Below are 21,614 nucleotides of genomic sequence, written 5' to 3'. Positions count from 1 at the left end.
AAATTGTCTGTCAAAAAAAAATTACACAATCCAAGTAAATAGCATAAGATAAAACAAACTGACGAATAGCGAGCTAGAGTAAAAGAAACAAATGAATGAAAATAATGGTAAGATAAGCTTTATCGATTTATCAGTATCCATTGCTATTTGGTTGCAAGGGGCTGCAAGAATCTGTATCATGAAATGTGGTCTGAAAAAGATCTTACATTGGGACAATGCTTCATCACTTCTTGTGAAAGCAATTATAATTTATCTGTGGATATTGAACAACTTTGCTTCAATCAGCTTGTAAAATGAAGATCAACTGACCTTTTAGTTTTGGAACACTTATTAGGATTATAATCAGAATGTTTTTCCTGTTTTTATTTTTAAAAATAACTGATAATTAGTTGAAGACAACGTTAATTAACAGGGGCCGGAATTCTTGGATCGTTGCAATTCAATTTTCCTGCCGGCAACATACACCCGTCAGTGGGTTTCGCGGCAACTTGGGGTGGCTACAATGGGCAATCCCATTGACAATCGGCGGGAATACTGTCACCAGCGAACAGCACGCGGCCGAAAAACACGTGGCTGGCAGAATGGAGAATCTCAGCCAGTAACATTGAGATTTTAGATGCTTCATCAATCCAGCCTATTTAAGCATTATTCACATGCCCATGGCACAATAATATTGAGCCACAGATTAGAAAGGAGAATCGAAACTTAAAATGAGTAAACTTTTAGTAAACGGTGTTTACAAATTTACATAAACTTGCAATGTTCTCATTGGCATCACTCCAATTGATAATTTTCCACAGCAAAAAGGTCTTAAACTGACATTGTAATTTTTCAATCGTCACAAATAGTGTGTAGGTGCATGTGTATATTTTGTTCACTCGTGCTGATGAGATCAAAGGAACAAATAAATATGCATGAGTCACAGAGTTCAACAAACATGAGTTAATATAACATAGTAAATATGAATTAATTTGCTGTTTCTGCAATCATGTAATTTAACTTTGCATGTTAGGACAATACCCCAACATTGCTGGATTGGCTTGCAGCCTAATCATTCTTTCCTCCTTCACCGGCAGAGTAATCACTGCTCATCGTTTACGCACAATTATTTTAAAAAGCATTAACAAATGTATATGACCAGACAAAATCTTAGGAGTCTGTATTTATAATTTGTAAAAAATGCAATTTACTGTGATTTATTAACATGGATTAAAATGCCCAACCAGTGCTGCAGTGTGACAGTATCTTAAAAAATTAAATTTCTTATACTAAGCTCACAGAGAACATACACATATTTGCAGAGGGACTTGAATGTACAACAGTATTCAAAAATTGGATAGAAGCATTGGCAAGTTTTACAAGCAAGGAAAAAAGTAAATGCACAATTATTTACATAACATCTGCCAGAAGAAATTAGAAATAATCTATACATTAAATTAATTTTCTACAAGAACCAATGAAGTAAAAGAACCATGTTTCACACCGCAACTGCTTCAAAACCTATATTGCATTGTTCTGCCTATTGTTTAAAAGTATACAAAGGAAAAGAAAATGTTTTACTACAGAAAAGGGATTGAACAAAAAAGGTAAAAGTAAATTGCATGAGTGCCAACACTCCTTAGAAGTGCAGTTATATTTAACATACTTGAATAAAAAAATTTATACAAAACATTCAATAAATGCATTTTTAAATGCAACAATAAAATACTAAATTACAATTTTGAGCCAACCTGTGCACTACAACGTCAGTTAGGATGGCTGGAATGTCTACTTACAAAATAAAATTTGAAAAATGTTTTTCTTCCCACTGGCTTCACGAACACATATATACAGCTCCAACAGGAGTAAAATGTTTTTTTTTTTAAGAATCATAAAACAGTTGTGTGAAAGACAAATAAAGATGAGCACTGGTGAAAAGTTTATTACAATGTCTGACTTAAGAAGTATCTTTAAAAGATACAGTACATAAAATATTTACATCTTATTTTACAGAACAATGTTCAAAATGGGTCAGCACAGCCCCATTTTAGTGCCATCCTGAGCTGTGAAAATTGTTTTGCTGGAAAGACGGTGGCAATTGTGGTCTGGGAACAGAAATTTGTGGGGGTAATGCAGGCATCTGTTTAAGTCCCTGACCTGCATGTGCAAGTGGGACCACACCGGGAGATGGTGGATGGAATCCTGGGCTTGCAAGCGATGCAATACTATTTGCTCCTTGAGACTGGTGGTGAGAGCCTGGTCTTGGCAGTGCATGGTGAGATCCTGATCCTGCAGGTGGAAGCTGAGATCCTAGAGGAGCATGATGTGAAGGGTGGTGACTCAAAGATTGATGGCCCCCTGAAGGAAGATGGTGTGGTCCTTGAGGAACTGGGTGATGAGATCCTTGTCCTGGAGCAACATGATGTCCTGACCCAAGCACTGGAGCTGGTGGTGGAGGGGGTGGAGGTGGTGGTGGTGGAGGGGGAGGAGGGGGGTGTGCTGAATTAAGTGCAATTTGATGCGATGCTGTAGTTCCAGAAGCTGAAAGAGATTGATGTCCTGTTGCAGAAGGTGGAGGAGGATGAACAGGTGCTGGCCCAGGTGGTGGTGGTGGTGGTGGTGGATGATGTCCTGAAGATTGAGCATGTAGCACTGGCCCCTGAGTTGGTGGTATGGGATGAACTGGACTTGTTACATGTGGCAATGGTAGTGGGTGTGGGGCCTGTCCTTGAGGTGGAGGGTGATGTGGTCCTGATCCAGGTGACTGAGACACTGGAGGTGGTGGAGGGGGTTGTATTGCAGCTGCAGAGGAAGAGTGATGCAGACCAGAACTCGAAGGTGTCAGATACTGTGCCGTAGAAGATGCATGATGTACAGTGGCGGCTGCTGCTGGTAGCGACCCAGGAGTGTGCAATAAAGTAGAACTTGGAGACTTTGGGGGTCCTTGGTGTATAATTGATCCAGGAGAAGGTTGAAGCAAACACGCTCCAGGCAAGGTTTGATTCGGACTTGGTGCAGGAGAGAATGTTCCCTGCTGGGGAACATTTGTTCTTGGCTGATTAAAACTTTGAAAGTTTCCAGAAGGTTGCTGGTTTTGATAATAGGTAGGTGGTGGCGGCGGCGGAGGTGGTGGTGGCGGCGGTGGTGGGGGCACACTGCTGCTTGAATGTTGCTGGTTGAACTGACTCAGGCCAGGCTGATGACCTGATGGTGCCGTTGATGAAGGATAAAATGTTGCACTTGTCTGTTGCTGTTGTGCTAAATTCCCAGGCTGTGCTGTCTGATAGTACACTTGCCCCACAGTAACGGGGGTTAAAAAAGATCCTCTGTGTGATGTGGCCTGTACAGTTCCCATTTGAGGCGATTGCGAATTAATTGTCCTGTATGGTGATCCCAGCTGCTGTGTCTGAGACTTTGGCGAATGTAAGTGCATCTGAGGTGGTGGTTGAGAACCTGATGGAAGATAGTTGGTCTGTCCAGGCGTATGAGGGGCTGGAGATTTAAGAGGATGCTCAGCATGTGATGGGAGCACAGGACATTGAGTCTTCAATGGCAGCTGAGCTGGTTGAGGATTAGATAGTTTTATTGAACTCTGGGACTGTGAAGGACCTGGATGCTGTGAATAATGTTGATTTCCAGACTGGCCATTTAAACCTGTTTTTGATATTGGTTGGGAATCAAACTGAAATTGCAATTTTTGCTGTGTTTCAGATTTAGTTTGACTCTGATTAGAAGTCTCAGTTATATTACTTGTACTTTCTAATTGGGAAGGTTGAGATTGCAGCAGGGTCTGAGGCTTCACCTGTAACTTTATCTGGGACTGGGATGAAAATGCAGGAGACGTTGGAGAAGGCATTTGTGCTGGCTGTTAATTTAAAAAAAAAGTTTGAACAGGTCATTTAAACTGAACATAGTAAAAATAAACTGTACAATGCTTTCATTATCCATTAACAATACGGAGTCATAATTTTTATGCAAGCTACTATATTGTGTGCAGTATTAATAATGGAAGTATACATAATGCAATAACATTCTAAAGTAATCAATGGGAAACTACCTTGTTCGATTTTGAAGGGCTTATATTTTGCTTTTGAGAACTCACTGGAGATGGACACTCCTTTTCAACAATTTGTTCTGGGTTTTCCGCATCTGAAATTTCTGCAGAAGTAATAGGAAAAATGAGGCAAAATACGCTTAATTTTGAAAATGCAATCTAAAAGCAACACAAAGTTGCTACCCTAAACTTAAAAACAGCTGTTTCTTCTTCCAATATCTTGCATTTAATAAAACAGTATTATATAACGCTAATCAATATAAATAAGATGTTGCTTGTCTCCAAAGTGCCTTGACTCATTAAGCACTTCATAGTACTTTCTCCCCTCCCGAATTACATGCACAAAACTGACTGACATTAGTTACATACAAAAATCTGATTGAATTAGCACACTTAAGCAACTTTTTCTACTCTTTAGAAAAAATTGAATATCAATTGAACATTGAGTTCCATTAACGTAGGGGCTTTAGAGTTGCAACTTATTTTCAGTAACCTTTATGCACAAATGAGGTTTTGGCAAAACTCACAGCAGTGTTCCTCTGTACAACAAATATATCCTTCAAACTGTAAAGTCATGGATGTTTTGTGAGCCGTAACTAATGGCTATTGTGGCCAGTGCTTTTAAAGGAATACTCTACAATCATAATCTACTATACCAGAATATTCCTTAAAGAAATACTTTTAATGGTTTCATATAGAGCCAGATCTTTCCCCACGGATCAGCACTGGATTAGCTAGCAGAGTTGATGCATAATACCTCAGTGCTTGGTCACATATTTCCAATATTCCTCAGGAATACTTAATCATTTTTCCTACTGGAATTCATGGTAAAGCCACATGAAGTTCTAAACTGCTCAGGCTGAATAATGGAGATTGCAACGTTAGACAGATATCCAAGTGTTTTGATCAATTACCTTTAGAAGACGGGTAGAAGTTTCACAGTTCTCTTCTTGAAGTTACACTTGTGTTCAGACACCTCCTCAGGAGGTAAGACATAAACTGGGGAAGATGCATGATGTTTAACTTGTACATTGCTTGGTGGAATGAGCAGACTTGAAGGGCAAAGAACTCTTTCATCCCAAAACTTTGCCTTTATAAGACCATTATACAGCCTTACTGTGGAGTATTCCTTTAAATTTATACCAGCAGAATTGCACAAACTACTAAACATTTGTCCTACAATATTCACACACCTAGCAGTTGTACTGAAGTGTAAGTAGTAATATAAATTCCAAAATACAAGAGAAATTACAAGCACAAGGTGCACACATTTTTATTGTAGAGTATATACATTTTGCCACATACATTATTTTATTTATAAGTACAAAGATGTATAATTTTAAAATGAATTTTACATTTCAGGTATGAAACCAGTTCATTTCTTCAACTGTATTCACATAAACAGTCAATTATTAGTGCAGGCAATATGGAGGAACAATAAGAGGACTCCAGTCTAGTATGGCATTAGAAAATATGGTTTATAACAGTTACAGGTCACAAAAATGGCGTAATGATTATGGAATGTCTTCTCTACTGACCTAGGTTAGGTTCACTGGGAGAGATAGCTGGGATCTTCAGTTGAAGACGTGGAATGGGTTTTGAACAGTGGGATGAAGATGGAGTTTGGAGATGAGACTGTGGCCAATGAGTTGATGTTGGACTATGGGTGGGTGAAATCATTCCTACAGATGGGAAGTCCCAATAACAGAGTATTAGAAATTATAAACTTGATTTTATTGAATAATTTGCAGAAAAAACCCTTTCAAATGAACAAAGCTGTCATTGACTATTGCTTATCATAAAACCCTTTCACTCTAAACAGACATGGTATTAAGAATACAGTATCCCAATGGATACTAATGTAGATGACGATATCTTCATAACTTCTTTTGGAAAGCACCAATAATATGAATCACATAATATTTGTAAATAAAATGACATTCTGGTCAATCTGATGAGTTAATCCAAATGACAGGTGTTCCAAATGTTTTTTTTTAAAAATTGACTTTAAAAAGTGCCTTTAAGAAGTTTCTTAATATCTAAATCATATGGTATATTAACACTTGACAGACTTTGCAACCTCAAATTCAGCATTGCGAGAGCTCCATGGCAATTCTTTAAAAATGCTGAGGTATTCATCTTCCAATGAAGGACATGTGCCTTCAGTTTTCTCAAATTGTTTATGTCCAGCTCAGTTACATGCTTGTGGAGAAAATGGTAAGGCATTCTATCTCTAAATCTCTGCACACGCACTCAGTGCAGCCTCTAGAAAATGGCTGACATATCATTCCAACTCAACTTTCCCGACCATTTTGTGGAACATTCAATGTCCCACACCTAAGGTAAGGAATTATACACAATATGGCTATGCAGAAAGAGCTAAACCTTTGCCTTTCCTACTCCATGACACTAGGCACTTAAAAAACATAAACCACCAAAAGTAAATTCCAGTAAAGAATCAAAATATGACATCAAGCAGAGTGAATAATCAGCCTTGCAGCCGACAAGTTTATTAGGTCTCAATTTCAGTCCTGATTGATCATTCCAATCACCTGAACCTGCTCTATTGGTGCATCAACAGCTACAGTCAAGTTTGTAATCATGCTGTCAAGTTAGCAACTAAATATGACCATCCTTTTCTTATAAGTTTGTATCATGCTAAGAGGCAAATCACATTATTCTGATTTGACATGAGAATGCAATAATTAATTTAAATTATACAATCCGAATTAAAGAAGAGATGAACAACACTTACCACCTTCTTTTTCTTTTCTGTGATCACTCAAAAGCAATGCTCTCTGATAGCTTCTTTCTCTTACTTTCTCCACTGAGGTTGAAGCAGTCCTTAAAATAAAATGTAGGAAGTTATCAAGAAATTGGTACCATGCAGCATAGCAAACACTTTAAAAGGTGATCTCATTAGCCAATAAAACAATAGCTAACAGCACTTTCAAAAAAATGAAAGGATTACAATTATCTTTAATACTTTTCCCTTCCATACTTTGGTTTATATTCTTTTGGAGATTTTTTTTAACTCAATGAGGGAATTAATTTTAAGGCGCTACAATCTCAACAATATGCACTGCATTATCAACAGTTACCATCAACAGAGAATGGTATTGCTTTGAATGACTACATTATTGCAGTGCTTTCTCGCTCTCAATTTTCCTCAAAGCCGTTTCCTCAGGTTAGATCATCCCTTTTTCCTTATTCTGCAGAAAGTCTTGATTTCTAGAACCATGCAAATAAGAATGCAAGACTATGGGGTCAATGGTATGATGATATACTCTGATATATGGTGTTCACTCTGTGTTATCAGATGAAGACTGGCGGCTGACAATGCACACACAGTTTACTCCAATTCAAGTGACAAGTGCTAAGCAAGGCTCAGTGGAGCCAAACATTGTGGCTGGAGGGCCGGAGTAATGCACTGGGTAGTGCAGGGGAAAGGATATTTTAAAAGTTTTCAGTTGCTGCTGTCCAGGGCCTGCCTGAATGGTGTAAACTCAGGCATTCTAACCCTGGCATTCTCAGCACAGCATGGGGTAGTTTCCACTAGATTGTTCTTTTAAAAATTTTTTTGAGTACCCAATTTTTTTTTTCCAATTAAGGGGCAATTTAGCTTGGCCAATCTACCTATCTTGCACACCTTTGGGTTGTGGGGGTGAAACCCACGCAGACACGGGGAGAATGTGCAAACTCTGGTTGTTCTTTTTTAAAAAAAAGATATATTTGAGAGAAATAGATGTATCTGTTGCAAAGTATCTTGGGAGTTTTGAGTGCAAATTACATTCAGGGCAGTTTCTGTGAACTTCTGTGATGGTTTAAAAAGCTTTGAGCAGGAAGCAGTCCTGTGCACAAAACTGGTCATGCTCCCAGGCTGAATTAATCACAATTGGGTGTTTCTACTAACTGCATTTGTTTGCAGGCCTATGAGGAGGTTAGAAAAAAATAATAAGCTGGTTCTTTTGGGGGCAAGTATGCTTTATTTAAAAAAAATTTACTTTTTCCAATTAAGGGCAATTTAACGTGACCAATCCACCTACCGTGAACATCTTTGGGTTGTGGGGGTGGGACCCAAGCAGATGAGGGGAGAATGTGCCCGGGGCCGGGATCAAACCAAGGATGCTTAATTAAACTGACCACTGTATCCCGTTAACAATTAGTTCTGTGTAGCTTTTTTTTTAAACAATTTAAAATCTGTTTCCTTGGGGGTGAAGAATTTAATGATTAAATATATTTTTTGTGAATGGACTCCATTAGCGGCAATACGGTGGCACAGTGGTTAGCACTGCTGCCTCACAGTGCCAGGGATCTGGGTTCAATTCTGGTCTTGGGTCATGGTCTGTGTGGAGTTTGTATGTTCTCCCCATATTTGCGTGGGTTTCGTCCGGTGCTCCAGTTTCCTCCCACAGACCAAAGATGTACAGGTTAGGTGGATTGGCCATGTTAAATTGCCCCCGAGTGTCCAGGAATGTGCAGGTTAAGTAATGGGGATAGGAGGAGTGGTCATGGGTAGAGTGCTCATTTGAAGGATCAGTGCAGACTTGATGGGCCAAAAGGCCTCCTTTTGCACCATAGGGATTCAATGATTACTCAAATGTATCATACCTTTGAAGCATTTTTTCCTAAAAATATTTTAAAATGATGCCCAATTGCTCTGGTTCACGGCAGATTTTGAGTTTGTCAATGTGCAAATGATTAACTGTATAATTAATTAATATGTGCACAGGCACATACGGCATTGATGTACAGACGTCCTTGTCAACAAAGTGCCGAGTTGTTAACCCAACAAGTTGGTTCTGAGTATTTCCATGTTTCAGGTTTCAGACATATGTCAAAAAAAGTTTTGGATTTTACTATGAAAAGGTCATCATTTCCTGGATGGCTTAAAGATTTTCACAATGTTCCCAAGTAACTTCTAGAATTATATAAAATATACAACACAGAAACAGGACATTTGGCCCAAACAATCTGTACTGGTGTCTATGTTCTATGAGTCTCCTGCCATTCAGCCCATCACATCTCAGCCTCTCAGCATATTTCTCTCTTCCTCTCATTTAGTTTCCTTTTTAGAGCAGTTAAGTGATTTGTCTCAACCTATGGTATTTAAGTTCTACAGTCTGATTTAGGGGATGGTGGCCTAATAGTAATGCACAGAGGAATGGAGGGTGGCTAGGGCACAGAATGTACTCTGGGTGGGAGATTTCAACACCCATCACCAGGAGTGGCTTGGTAGCGCCACTACTGACTGAACTGGCCGAGTACTGAAGTACAAAACTAAACTTGGTCTGCAGCAGGTGGTGAAGGAATCAACAAGAGGGGAAAAACCTACTTGGTCTTGTCTTCACCAATCTATCTGTCGCAGATGAACTATCCATGACAGTATTGGTAGAGTGGCCACTGCACAGTCCTTATGGAGGTGAAGTCCAACGTTCACATTCAGGATACCCTCCTTGGTGTGTGATTTCACCATTGTGCTAAACGGAACAGATTTCAAATAGATCCAGCAACCCAAAACTGGGAATCCATGAGGTGCTGTGGGCCATCAGCAACCGAATTGTATACAAGCACAATCTAATAATAATCTTTATTAATGACACAAGTAGGTTTACATTAACACTGCAATGAAGTTACTGTGAAAATCCCCTAGTCACCACACTCCAGACCCTGTTTGGGTACACTGAGGGAGAATTCAGAATATCCAATTCACCTAACAAGCACGTCTTTCAGGACTTGTGGGAGCAAACCGGAGGAAACCCACACGGGGGAGAACATGCTAACTCCGCAGACAGCGACCCAAGCCGGGAATCAAACCTGGGTCCCTGGTGCTGTGACGCAACAGTGCTAAGCACCATGCCGCCCATCTGTAACCACATGGCCTGGCATATCCCTCACTCCACCATCAAACGGGGGGGATCTACTCTGGTTCAATGAAGAATGCAGGAGAGCATGCCAGGAGCAGCACCAGGCATACCTAAAAACGAGGTGTCTAAATGGGGAAGCTACAACTTGTACCCTAGACAGTGAAAGTAGTTCGCAATAGACAGAGCTAAGCGATCACACAACCAAGGGATCAGATCTAAGCTCTGCATTCCTACCACATCCAGTCATGAATGGTGGTTGCCAATTAAACAACAAACTGGAGGCTCCAAAAATAGATAACCCCTCTCTGGATGTTACAGATTGCGGTTTTATACAATTTGCTGCTGATGGCCCACAGCACCCCATGGATTCCATTTTGCCAGACCTATTCAAAATGTGGAAAATTGCATAGGATGGCACGGTGGCGCAGCAGTTAGCATTGCTGCATCACGGCACCATGGACCCATGTTCGATCCCGACCCCGGGTCACTGTCCGTGTGGAGTTTGCACATTCGCCCTGTGTCTGCGTGGGTCTCACCCCCACAACACAATGATGTGCAGGGTAAGTGGATTGGCCACACTAAATTGTCCCTTAATTGGACTTTTTAAAAAATGGAAATGTGGAAAATTGCCCAGGTATGCTTGTTCACAAAAAGTGGGACAAATCCAACAAGGCCAATTAGTACACCATCAATCTAATATTGATCCACAGCGATGGAAGTGGGTCAACCAACAGTGCTATCAAGCGGCACTTACTCAGAGATAAAATGCTCAGTTTGGGTTCCGCCAGGCCCACTCAGCTCCTGACCTCATTACAGCCATGTGCCAAACATGGAAAAGGAACTGAACTCAAAAGGCGAAGTGAGACTGCCCTTGAAATCAAGAATGAGGCTTAAGAAGCTCTAGCAACACTGGAGCCAATGGGCATAAGGGAGGGAATCTCTCAACTGGTTGGAGCCATATCTAGTACAAAGGAAGATGGTGATGGTTGTTGGAGGTCAATCGTCACAGTTCCAATACATGACTGCAGGAATTCCTCAGGGTAATGTCCTAGGCCCAATTACCATCAGCTGCTTCATCAATGACCTTCCCTCCCTCATATGGTCAGAAGTGGGGATGTGTGCTGATGATTGCATAACATCCAGCATCATTCGCACCTCTTCAGATACTGAAGCAGTCCGCACCCATATGTGGTTAAGACCTGTACAACATTAAGGCTTGGACTGATAAGTGGCAAATAATATTCATACCACACAAGGCCGGGCAATGACTATCTCCAACAAGAGAGAATCTAAAAATCTCCCCTTGACATTCAATGGCATTACTATCACTGAATCTCCAACTATCAATATCCTGGGGATTGGCCAGAAACTGAGCTGGACCAGCCATAGGAATATCATGACTTCAAGAGCAGGTCAGCGGTTGGATATGTTTCAGCAATTAATTCCGGACACCCCAAAGCCTATCCACCATCTACAAGTAAAGAGTGTGATGGAATACTCTTACTTGCCTGGATGAGTGCAGCTCCATCAACACGACAAGTTTGACACCATCAAGGACAAAAACCCCCGCTAGTTTGGCAACCCATCCATCACTTCCAACATCCACCACAGATGCACAGTGACAGCAGTGCGTACCATCTACAAGATGCATTGCAACATCTCACAAAGGTTCCTTCAACAGCATCTTCCAAACTGTTTAGAAAGGCACGGGCAGCAGATTCATGGAAACACCTACAAGTTCCCCTCCAAGGAATACACCATCCTGACTTGGAACTACATTGGCGTTTCTTCACTGTTACTGGGTCAAAATCCTGGAATTTCCTACCAAACAGCACTATGGGCGTACCTAGACCACATGGACTGCAGCGGTTCAAGAAGATGGCTCACCATCACCTTCCCAAGGCCAATTTGAGATGGCCAATAAATTGCTGGCCTAGCCAGCGATACGCATGTCCCATGAAAGAAGTAAAAAAAACACTGACGTTCAACATAACAAACGGATTACAAAGTAAAAGTATTAGACTGAATTGATGTATGTAGCTCAAAGATAAAAAGCTGAGTTGTGGGGCGGTGGGCAGTGGTGGTGGGGTCACATCACACTCAATACAGTGCTAGTGGAAGTCCAGCGTTTAATCTTGGAACAGCTGCTGTTCATAATTTATATGGCTTAGAGGACAGGATATGGTACGGAGTATCTATATTTTGAATGGAAATATTCTGAATAGTGTCCAATGATGTGCCAGTTAGGTGGATTGGCCATGTTAAATTCCTCCTTAATGTCCAAAGATGTGCAGGTTGGGTGAGTTGGCCATGCTAGATTGCCCCTTACTGCCCAAAGATGTGCAGGTTAGATGGGGTTGTGGGGATGAGGCAGGGGAGTGGGCCTAGGTAGAGTGTTCTTTCAAAGGGTCGGTGCAGACTCAATGGGCCAAATGGCACTTCTGCACTGTAGGAATTCTATGATATCTAAATTAATAGACAGAGGGTGGCATTGGTCAGCACAGAAGTGCTAATTCATGACAAAGAAGCAAGAATCTGGAAAACAAGCATGAAATAAGACACACGGAAAATATATTTTGATGGACAAGTTATTAAAATAATTGATTCAGTGTTCATAGGCATGGAAGAAAGCACATTAAACTTTGGGTATATAATCAAACATGTAGCCAAGATGAAGAAACGGTGATGCTGAAGTTGTACCTGATCTATTACATTCTATTTTGGTCTCTATTACAAAAAAGATGCAGAACGATTTGGTGAATTCAGAGGATGGCAAAATTCATTTCTGAATTTACAAGAACAAAATTATGAGGAAACGTCATTTATCTTAGGACATTAATCTTTGCAAAAAGGAAGAATGGTGGGATGGTTTGGTCCAGATCTTTAAAAATCCACCATTTAACTTAAGGGATCAAAATAATATAGGAAATTTAGGGAAAGAAAAAAAAAAGGAGCATTCTGACTACTGTACCAGCAGGAATAGCAAAACATAAAGTTACACTGCTTTTTTTAATAAGAGAGTTAATAAGGCAGTTATGTTTTTAAAATCTCTCCTTTTAACTTGAGCTGGAGAATTCTGAAAGCAGTCCAGTTCAGACACGTTTGTGAGGTGAGGTATGTTGCCATTGCAGTGAAACTCAAACAGAAACCTGATGAAATCAAGTGATAGTTTTCACTCCTTTTCACAATAATTTACAGAAAATGGACATTTTCTTTTTTGTGACACAAAGAAAAAGAGAAAGCAACTATGGCTCTCTGGAGGAACAAAGCAGTTAGTGTTGTAGAAAAGCAGGATTCTTCTAAGAGTTCATTTTCTGTTTGAAAGGAAGGGAACAGAACAGATGGGATTTTTGGAGATTTAAGGAACAAGGAATCACCGAGGTGGGCCCTGCTGGTGGTAGTCGGAACTGGGGGTCTCCAGCGAAGTGGAATGACTTTCAAAGAACACTAGAAGTTGCAACTTAGCGGGGCAGTGAAAAGTAAGCCTGCGGCAGAGTTGGGAGTAACTTTGTACTCGCTCTTGAAATGTTATACATCTGCCAGAAGTGGAGTTGGTGCAAAGCAAAAGGGGCTGCGACGTATCTCAATTGCAATGGTCAGTTAATGCAAAAGCACCTTTTCTTTAGTTTGATGGATTGGTTGCCTGTTAAGTAGCGTATGAGGTTGATTTTAGTTTGTTATAGTAAAAATCTATAACGTGAAATCCTATTCTTCAGTTATTTCTGTTGATTATTTGGGAAATTCATCTCTTTTTGGAAGTTATTGGTCTCTATGGAGATCGGAACATTTGTAAAGGGAACGACAGACATCAGTTCCAGAACCATGGTAAGAGTGGAAAGGCTGAGTAGGGTAATGGCACAAAACATACCTGTCAGTATGATGTAAGGAGGCAGATCTAGATTTTACGATAATTTATTTCATGAATGATAATTCTAGGATTAAAATAATACCAGTTTTAAAATTAAGGATGTTGATATTTGTCATTTTCTCCTGCTGGGTCCAACTTCATGGCCAGGCTATTTCCATGGTCGGGAAGAAGATAAAGAATAATTAAGAAATATTGCTGTCTACATCAAATGATTATTCAATTTAAACACCTCAAACATCTCCTCACCAACCTTTTTAAAAAAAAATTCATTCATAGGACGTGGGAGTCATTTGCAAGGCCAGCATTTACCGCCCAATCTAAATGCCCTTAAGCAGATTGTGGTGATCTGCCTTCTTGAATTGTGGTCCTTGTGGTTTAGGTACAAATTGCTGTGAGGGAGGAACGTCCAGGATCTTTGTCCCAGCGACAGTAATAGAACAGCGATATAATTCCAAGTCAGGAGGGTGTCCAACTTGGAGGGGAACTTGCAGGTGGAATTGTTGCCATGTGCCTGCTGTCTTTTTCTTCTGGGTGATAGAGGTCGTGGGTTTGAAAGGTGCCGTTGAAGGAGCCTTGGCAAGTTGACAGTGCATCTTATGGGTGGTACACACTACTTCCAGCGTGTGCCTCTGTTGGAAGGAGTGAATGTTGAAAGTAGTAGATAGGGTATCAATCAAGCGGATTGTTTTATTCTGAGAACTATCCACACAAACGATTTGTGTGTGTATTCTATCATGTACTAAGTCCTACGCATCTATTACCCATGTCCTCACCAACCTCTACTGATTGCTGCCTCAAAATACACCTTTAAAAATCTTAGTCCAGTTATAAACATCATCCCCACATTCCTCCACCGGCTCTCAACCAACATTACAGCCTTGCTTCATCCTACCTCTGCAACCTCCTCCAGCCCAAAGTCCCAGCTTTCACTTCTGGTCCGCTCACCATTCCACTGAGATTGGCAACATTTTCAGCCTGTTTGCCTCTTGCAATTCCTTTGTTAAGCTCTTGTGCCCTGCTACATCTTTCTCTTAAAGATGCTATGTAATTGCAAGTTATTATAAACAACTACAAAATATATTTACACATAAGAATTTTTATTTACAAATTGTATTGTTATTTCCAGTTTAAATTATTAGACTGATGGTAATCAAAAACTTTCTTTTTTATATAAATTTAGAATACCCAATTAGTTTTTTTCCAATCAAGGGGCAATTTAGCGTGGCCAATCCACCTATCCTGCACATATTTGGGTTGTGGGGTGAGACCCACGCAGACACGGGGAGAAAGTGCAAACTCCACACGGACAGTGACCCGGGCCGGGATTAAACCCGGGTCCTCGGCACCGTGAGGCAGCAATGCTAACTGCTACACCACCGTGCCGCTCTGGTACTCAAACTTTCAAAAGATGTATTCTTATTTTGTTTTCAACGGTTATGCTCCAAGTTGAAAATAGTGTGTGAATAACATATTTGGGTGCCTATTAATTCTATGCTTATACCAGATAGAACATGCATATTTTATTGCCCAATAGAAATGGACATACAGACTTACCATTGGACATCGGCATCATCTAATTTTTTTTCTGTTGAAGGGGTCTGCTTAATTGGAGATTTGTTGCCAGTTTCAATGGGATTTGCAGATTCCACTGTAGCAAGCAAAGATGATGAATGACTAGAGGTACTTTCACCTTGCTCTCCACTAGCACATACACTGCTGTTACTGATGCCACTGTCATTGTTATTGGCCCCACTGATACCAACACCAACAACACTATGTGGCGATGTAGCAACTGGAGAGAAGCTCTCTGATTTGGAACCACTTTGTCTTGCTTCCCGCTGCCTTTTACGATACTCCAATAAAGACACCTGGAAAAAAAAGTTGAAAAGCAACTTTAAGTGTACTTTCCATCAGTTGCTGAATATTGCTCCACTTTAAGGTACAAATTACATTTCTTCTTTTGGTCTTAGTTACAATCCACATCTTACCATGAATCCATGTGTTTCTTTAATACTGAGGGCGAAATTCTCCCAAAGGGAGATAAAGTGCCGACGCCTGAGTGAAACCCGGAGTGTTACACTCCGGTGTCGGAGGCCGCTCCTCGCCCCCTATTCTCCCCCGCCCGGGGGGCTAGGAGCGGCAGCGCGTCAATCCCGCGCACCGGGCCTTGACGCTTGCGTCAAAGCGGCGCCGCCTGAATAATGCGGCCGGCGGCGCCTAAATGACGTCACCCGCGCATGCGCAGGTTGGCCGGTGCCAACCCGCGCATGCGCGGTTGCAGTCTTCCCCTCCGCTGCCCCGCAAGACATGGCGGCTTGATCTTGTGAGGCGGCGGAGGGAAAAGAGTGTGTCTTTCAGAGACGCCGGCCCGACGATCGGTGGGCACCGATTGCGGGCCAGACCCCTCCTGAGCACGCCCCTCGTGCTCGATTCTCCCTCCGCCCCCCACAGGCCCCACACGCAGTGGACGCGCGATGTTCACGCCGGCAGCGACCAGGTGTGGTTGGCGCCGGCGTTAACTGGTCAGATTCGGCAGGCCGCTCGGCCCATACTGGCCGGAGAATCGCCGCTCGCCGTTAGAAACGGCGATTCTCCGAGCGGCCTGTCGCAAAACGCGGCACGCCGTTGTTGGGGCGGGGGGGGGGGGGGGGGAGGAGAGAATCGCTTTGGGGTGCCAGGGCTGCGTGGCATGATTTGCCCGGCACTCCCGCGATTCTCCCACCCAGCGTGGGGTCGGAGAATCGCGCCTTGAGCATTTTGTTTTAGCAGCCTGAAAACAATTCTGTCAATTTTTATCGTTAACACTTACTTTCTTCTTCTGCGGTGGATTTTGTGGAGTACAGCTTCCATCTGTCATACCATCCCCATTAATCCCCTTTCCAAAGTTGATTATGCCATCTTCAGAGCAGTAATAACCAACTCCTTCTGGAAATGATAGTCTGTTGTCCTCTTGAAGCATTTTTGACTCACTTGCCCTGAAGCCACCTCCTACTTCCAACTGATGTGAAGGTGTCAGATCCCGAAGGTTGGAATTCAAGGATGAGAAATTTAAGCTGGGCGGTTCTGGGCTCTTCATCCATGAAGAGTAAATTGTGCCCATTCCACTGTAAATAGGTTCTGATTGGCTGTTTGTGTCAGTCCGATCATTGTGAATAGGGCATTCTAAATCTTTGTGCCGTGCATGTTGTTCACATACTTCGTGTCCCGTCTGCAGTTCTGCTACAGATTCAACGCCACTGATGCACTGGCTAATTTCTGTCCTGCTCCTTGGGCAAACATCTTCAATAGTCTTTGCATCATGTAGTCCCAGTTCTGTTAGGTTAGAGCTCCTTAAAGAATTCAGTGCCAAGAGGGAGGGTACTCTGTCAGACGCCTGCAAGTAAAAATGATTGGTGATTTATTTTATGGTACTAAATTCAATGATATTAAAGAAAGACATTTCTCGGAATCAAACAATTGTAGTCTGTAGTATAATTCACCATGTCAAAAGGAATGAACTGGGAAAAAAGGACTGAACAACACAAATCTTTTTACATTAATCAGAAATGTGAAAAACAGATTTTCTTTCCTTGACAAACAAGTATTAATCTGCATTGTTTAGAGAGTTAGAATACATCTTATATGGTCATGCATTGCAATGGTACTTATGATCTTACATAATGTTGCAAGTTAACTTTATCCCCTTTGTAAGGAAGAAGCAGTCAGTTTGCCTGGATTTTAGATCGGATTGATTCAGCAATTTAGTTCCTCGTGGCTGTGTTTTCTACCTTTCTCTATGTTCTGCTCATCCTTTGGAAGATAAAGCAGAAACTTTGTAGGGGGAGAACCCTCCTGAAGAAATAATGCCACTTTTCTCTCTCTTCCACGCACCAGATCACAGTTCAGTAGCCCAGTTGGGATGGAGATAGATGGAAGGGAATACACTAGAGGATTTGAATAGCACTTGCGAGCACGAGCAAGTAGAAAGGGAAACCCTGCATGTGGCTTATCGGAGGACAAGGCTGTGTTCTAAAACTGCTATGGAAGATCAGGAAGCAAACTTCAGACACCTTGGCATACACCAACAGTTGTTGGAGATGGAGCTGCATTCCATGAAGGCATTAAAAGTGATACAAGCTGAAAGGTCCAAATTATTTGATGGCCTACATCGAGGTAGCCGGGCATCAATAGCAGGTGGCATCTGTTCAAACAAAGCCAAAATCTGAGCTTTTCTTGCAATGTGGAATGTTAAAATGGATCAGTATTGAAAGATTGTGTGCAAAGATGGTGTGACGGTCCTGCTTTTTTCTGAAAGCACTAGTGTATGAGCTGCTGCTTAATAACCCTGGCTGCTTGCTGTGCAGTCACTCTGCAGTTTCTCTTGGATCCTCTTCTTCTTGGAGCTTTTCCACCTATGATAATGATTCATTCTCAGCTGCTGCTGGATCAATGTCTTGTCTCTCAAGGAAAGGTCATGCAACAAACCGCCAAGTTATAGAATCATATAATTCCAACAGTGCAGAAGGAGGCCATTTGACCTGTCAAGTGTGCACTGACAGTCTGAAAGAACACCCTGCCTAGGCCCACTTCTCCGCACCCCCACCTAACCTTTTTTTTTGGACACCAAGGGGAAATTTAGCATGGCCAATCCGTCTAACCAGCTCATCTTTGGACTGTGGGAGGAAACTGGAGCATCCGGAGGAAACCACGCAAACATGGGGAGAATGTGCAAGCTCCACACAGACAGTCGCCCAAGGTTGGAATTGAACGTGGTCCTTGGCGCTATGAGGCAGCAGTGCTAACCACTGTGCCACAAGAATCTTGAACAAGCTTTATCTTATCACAGAAAAATACAGTGCAGAAAAGGCCCTTTGGCCCATTGAGTCTGTACCGCCGCATGAAAGGCACCTGATCTGCCAAACCTCATCCCATTTGCCAGCACTTGGCCCATAGCCTTGAATGTTAAGACGTGCCAAGTGCTCACCCAGGTATTTTTTAAAGGATGTGAGGCAACGCGCCTCTACCACCCTCCCAAGCAGTGCGTTCCAGACCTCTGAGTAAAAAAGGTTTTCCTCAAATCTCACCTGAACCTCCCGCCCCTCACCTTAAATTTGTGCCCCCTCGTAAGCGACCCTTCAACTAAGGGGAGCAGCTGTTCCCTATCCACCCTGTCCATGCCCCTCAGTCTTGTACACCTCGATCAGATCGCCCCTCAGTCTTCTGTGCTCCAGCGAAAACAGCCCAAGCCTATCCAACCTCTCTTCATAGCTTAAATGCTCTATCCCGGGCAACATCCTGGTGAAACACCTCAGCACCCGCTCCAGTGCAATCACATCCTTCTTATAATGTGGTGACCAGAACTACACACAGTACTACAGTTGTGGCCTCACCAATGTTCTATATAACTCCAACATGATTTCCTTGCTTTTGTAATCTATGCCATGATTGATAAAGGCAGTGTACCATATGCCTTTTTCAGCATCCTATTAACCTGCCCTTCTGCCTTCGGAGATCTATTTACAAATACGCCATGGTCTCTTTGTTCCTCAGGACTTCCTAGTGTGGTGCCATTCATTGAATATTTCCTTGTCAAATTGCTCCTTCCAAAGTGTAACACCTCACACTTTTCAGGATTAAATTCCAACTGCCTCTTTTCTGCCCATTTGACCATCCTGTCTATATCTTCCTGTAACCTAAGACACTCAACCTCACTGTTAACCACCCGGCCTATCTTTGTGTCATCCGCAAACTTATTGATTCTACCTCCCACATAGTCATTCATCTAAGTCATTTATATAAAAGGGGACCCAGCACAGAACCCGGTGGTACGCCACTGGACACAGGCTTCCAGTCACTAAATCAGCTGACTGTCATCACCCTCTGTTTCCTACAGCTCAGCCAGCTTTGAATCCACTTTATCAAGTTCCCCTGTATCCCATATGTATTTACCTTCTTTTAAAAAAATAAATTTAGAGCACCCAATTCATATTTTCCAATTAAGGGGCAATTTAACGTGGCTAATCCACCCACCCTGCACATCTTTGGGTTGTGGCGGCAAAACCCACGCAAACACACGGAGAATGTGCAAACTCCACACGGATAGTGCCACAGAGCCGGATCGAACCTGGGATCGATGTCGTGTGGCAGCAGTGCTAACCACTGCGCCGCCATGCTGCCCTTGCATTTACCTTCTCCCATGTGGGACCTTGTCAAATGCTTTGCTGAAATCCATGTAAACTACATCAACTACACTACCCTCATCTACACACTTAGTCACGTGCTCAAAAAATTCAATCAAATTTGTTAGGCATGACCTCTCTCTGACAAATCCATGCTGACTATTCCTGATCAAACCTTGCCTCATCAAATGAAGATAGATTCTCTCCTTCAGAATTTTCTCCTAGTTTCCCCACCACTGATGTGAGACTCACTGGCTTATTTATAGTTCCTTGGCTTATCCCTACAGCCTTTCTTAAATAGTGGGATCATATTCGTGGTTCTCCAGTCCTCAAGCACCTCTCCCATGGCCAGAGAAGAATTTAAAATTTGGATCATGGCTCCTGCAATCTCCTCCCTCGCCTCCCACAGCATCCTGGGACACAATTTGTCCAGACCTGGAGATTTCTCCACTTTTAAGCCTCATCTCTCCCTATGACAACTTGCTCAATAACCTCTCAATCTCGATCCCCGAGTTCCAAATCTGCCTCCTCATTCTCTTGGGTGAAGACAGATGTGAAATATAAATTTAACGCCCGACCAATGTTCTCTGGCACCATCCAGATTCCTCCCTTGGCCCCTAAAGGGCCCCACTTTTTCCCTAGTTATCCTCTTCCGACTGATGTACTTATAGAATATCATGGGATTTTCTAGAGATTTCTCATATCCCCTCTTTGCTCTCCTAATTGCTTTCTTCAGGTCCATCCTGCTCTTTCTGCTGGTTTAGCACAGGGCTAAATCGCTGGCTTTGAAAGCAGACCAAGGCAGGCCAGCACGGTTCAATTCCTGTACCAGCCTCCCCAAACAGGTGCCGGAATGAGGAGACTAGGGGCTTTTCACAGTAACTTCATTTGAAGCCATCTTGTGACAATAAGCGATTTTCATTTCATTTTCACTAATACCTCTGTTGATTTGCTCCCCTTGTACTTATTAAAAGCCTCCCTCTTCCTTCTCATTGTATCCTGAATATCTCTGGTCATCCATGGTTCTCTGGGCTTGTTACTCCTTCCTATTACCCTAAAGGGAACACGTTGGGCCTGTACCCTCTCCATTTCCTCTTTGAACACCCCCCATTGCTCTTCTATAGATCTCCCCACTAGTAATTGTTTCAATCTACCTTGGTCAGATCCTGCCTTATTTTACTAAAGTCTGCTCTCCCCAATCCAAGACCTTTTCTGCAATTTGTCTATTTCCTTGTCCATAACAAACTTAAATTGCACCATGTGTGGTCGCTATCACCAAAATGCTCTCCCACCAACACATCAACCACCTGTCCGGCTTCATTCCCTAGAATTAGGTCCAGCACTGCACCAACCCTCCCCATGTTGAGCTAAAAAGTTCCCTTGTGTTACAGTTTTGAAAAGGGGACATTTAAATGACAGGATATCAACACAGGACTTGACTATAAGAAAATAAATGGCAGTCTGAATACTAACAAAGACTGCAGCACAGAAGTCACAAAGAAATAAATATAAAACTTACTCAAAAGATTCAGCCAGTAAATGCCTATCATCAGTCTTTAATTCATTTTGAAATAACAGATTAAAAAATAGCAAATTTAACAATTTTCTGCAATGGAACTTTAGAACCGCTGAAGACAAAGGGAGAGCATTGAAATGTAAAACTAGAACAAGGATAAATTAGATTAGCT

The 21,614-nt window shown here is 42.1% G+C and overlaps 1 protein-coding gene across 11 annotated transcripts in view; it reads right to left on the bottom strand.

The window, feature by feature from the left end:
* Positions 1 to 705: 705 nt before the first annotated feature.
* kmt2e (lysine (K)-specific methyltransferase 2E) overlaps positions 706 to 21,614 on the bottom strand; it is a 164,665-nt gene continuing 143,756 nt past the window's right edge. For 8 of the 11 annotated variants that reach the window (XM_038811585.1, XM_038811589.1, XM_038811580.1 and 5 more), the window contains 6 exons: positions 16,578 to 17,141; positions 15,323 to 15,636; positions 6,789 to 6,877; positions 5,572 to 5,715; positions 4,037 to 4,137; positions 706 to 3,844 (listed from right to left, as the gene is read on the bottom strand). In XM_038811585.1, the coding sequence (XP_038667513.1) occupies positions 2,027 to 3,844; positions 4,037 to 4,137; positions 5,572 to 5,715; positions 6,789 to 6,877; positions 15,323 to 15,636; positions 16,578 to 17,141 (3,030 nt within the window). In that variant the 3' untranslated portion in view covers positions 706 to 2,026. Of the gene's footprint in view, positions 3,845 to 4,036; positions 4,138 to 4,947; positions 5,033 to 5,571; positions 5,716 to 6,788; positions 6,878 to 15,322; positions 15,637 to 16,577; positions 17,142 to 21,614 lie in introns of all 11 variants that reach the window. The other 3 variants (XR_005462313.1, XM_038811581.1, XM_038811588.1) reach the window with 3 other exon arrangements.

The sequence above is a fragment of the Scyliorhinus canicula genome, chromosome 11, assembly GCF_902713615.1.
Source record: "Scyliorhinus canicula chromosome 11, sScyCan1.1, whole genome shotgun sequence".
Taxonomy (NCBI): domain Eukaryota; kingdom Metazoa; phylum Chordata; class Chondrichthyes; order Carcharhiniformes; family Scyliorhinidae; genus Scyliorhinus; species Scyliorhinus canicula.
This window is presented reverse-complemented; position numbering and strand designations above follow the sequence as displayed.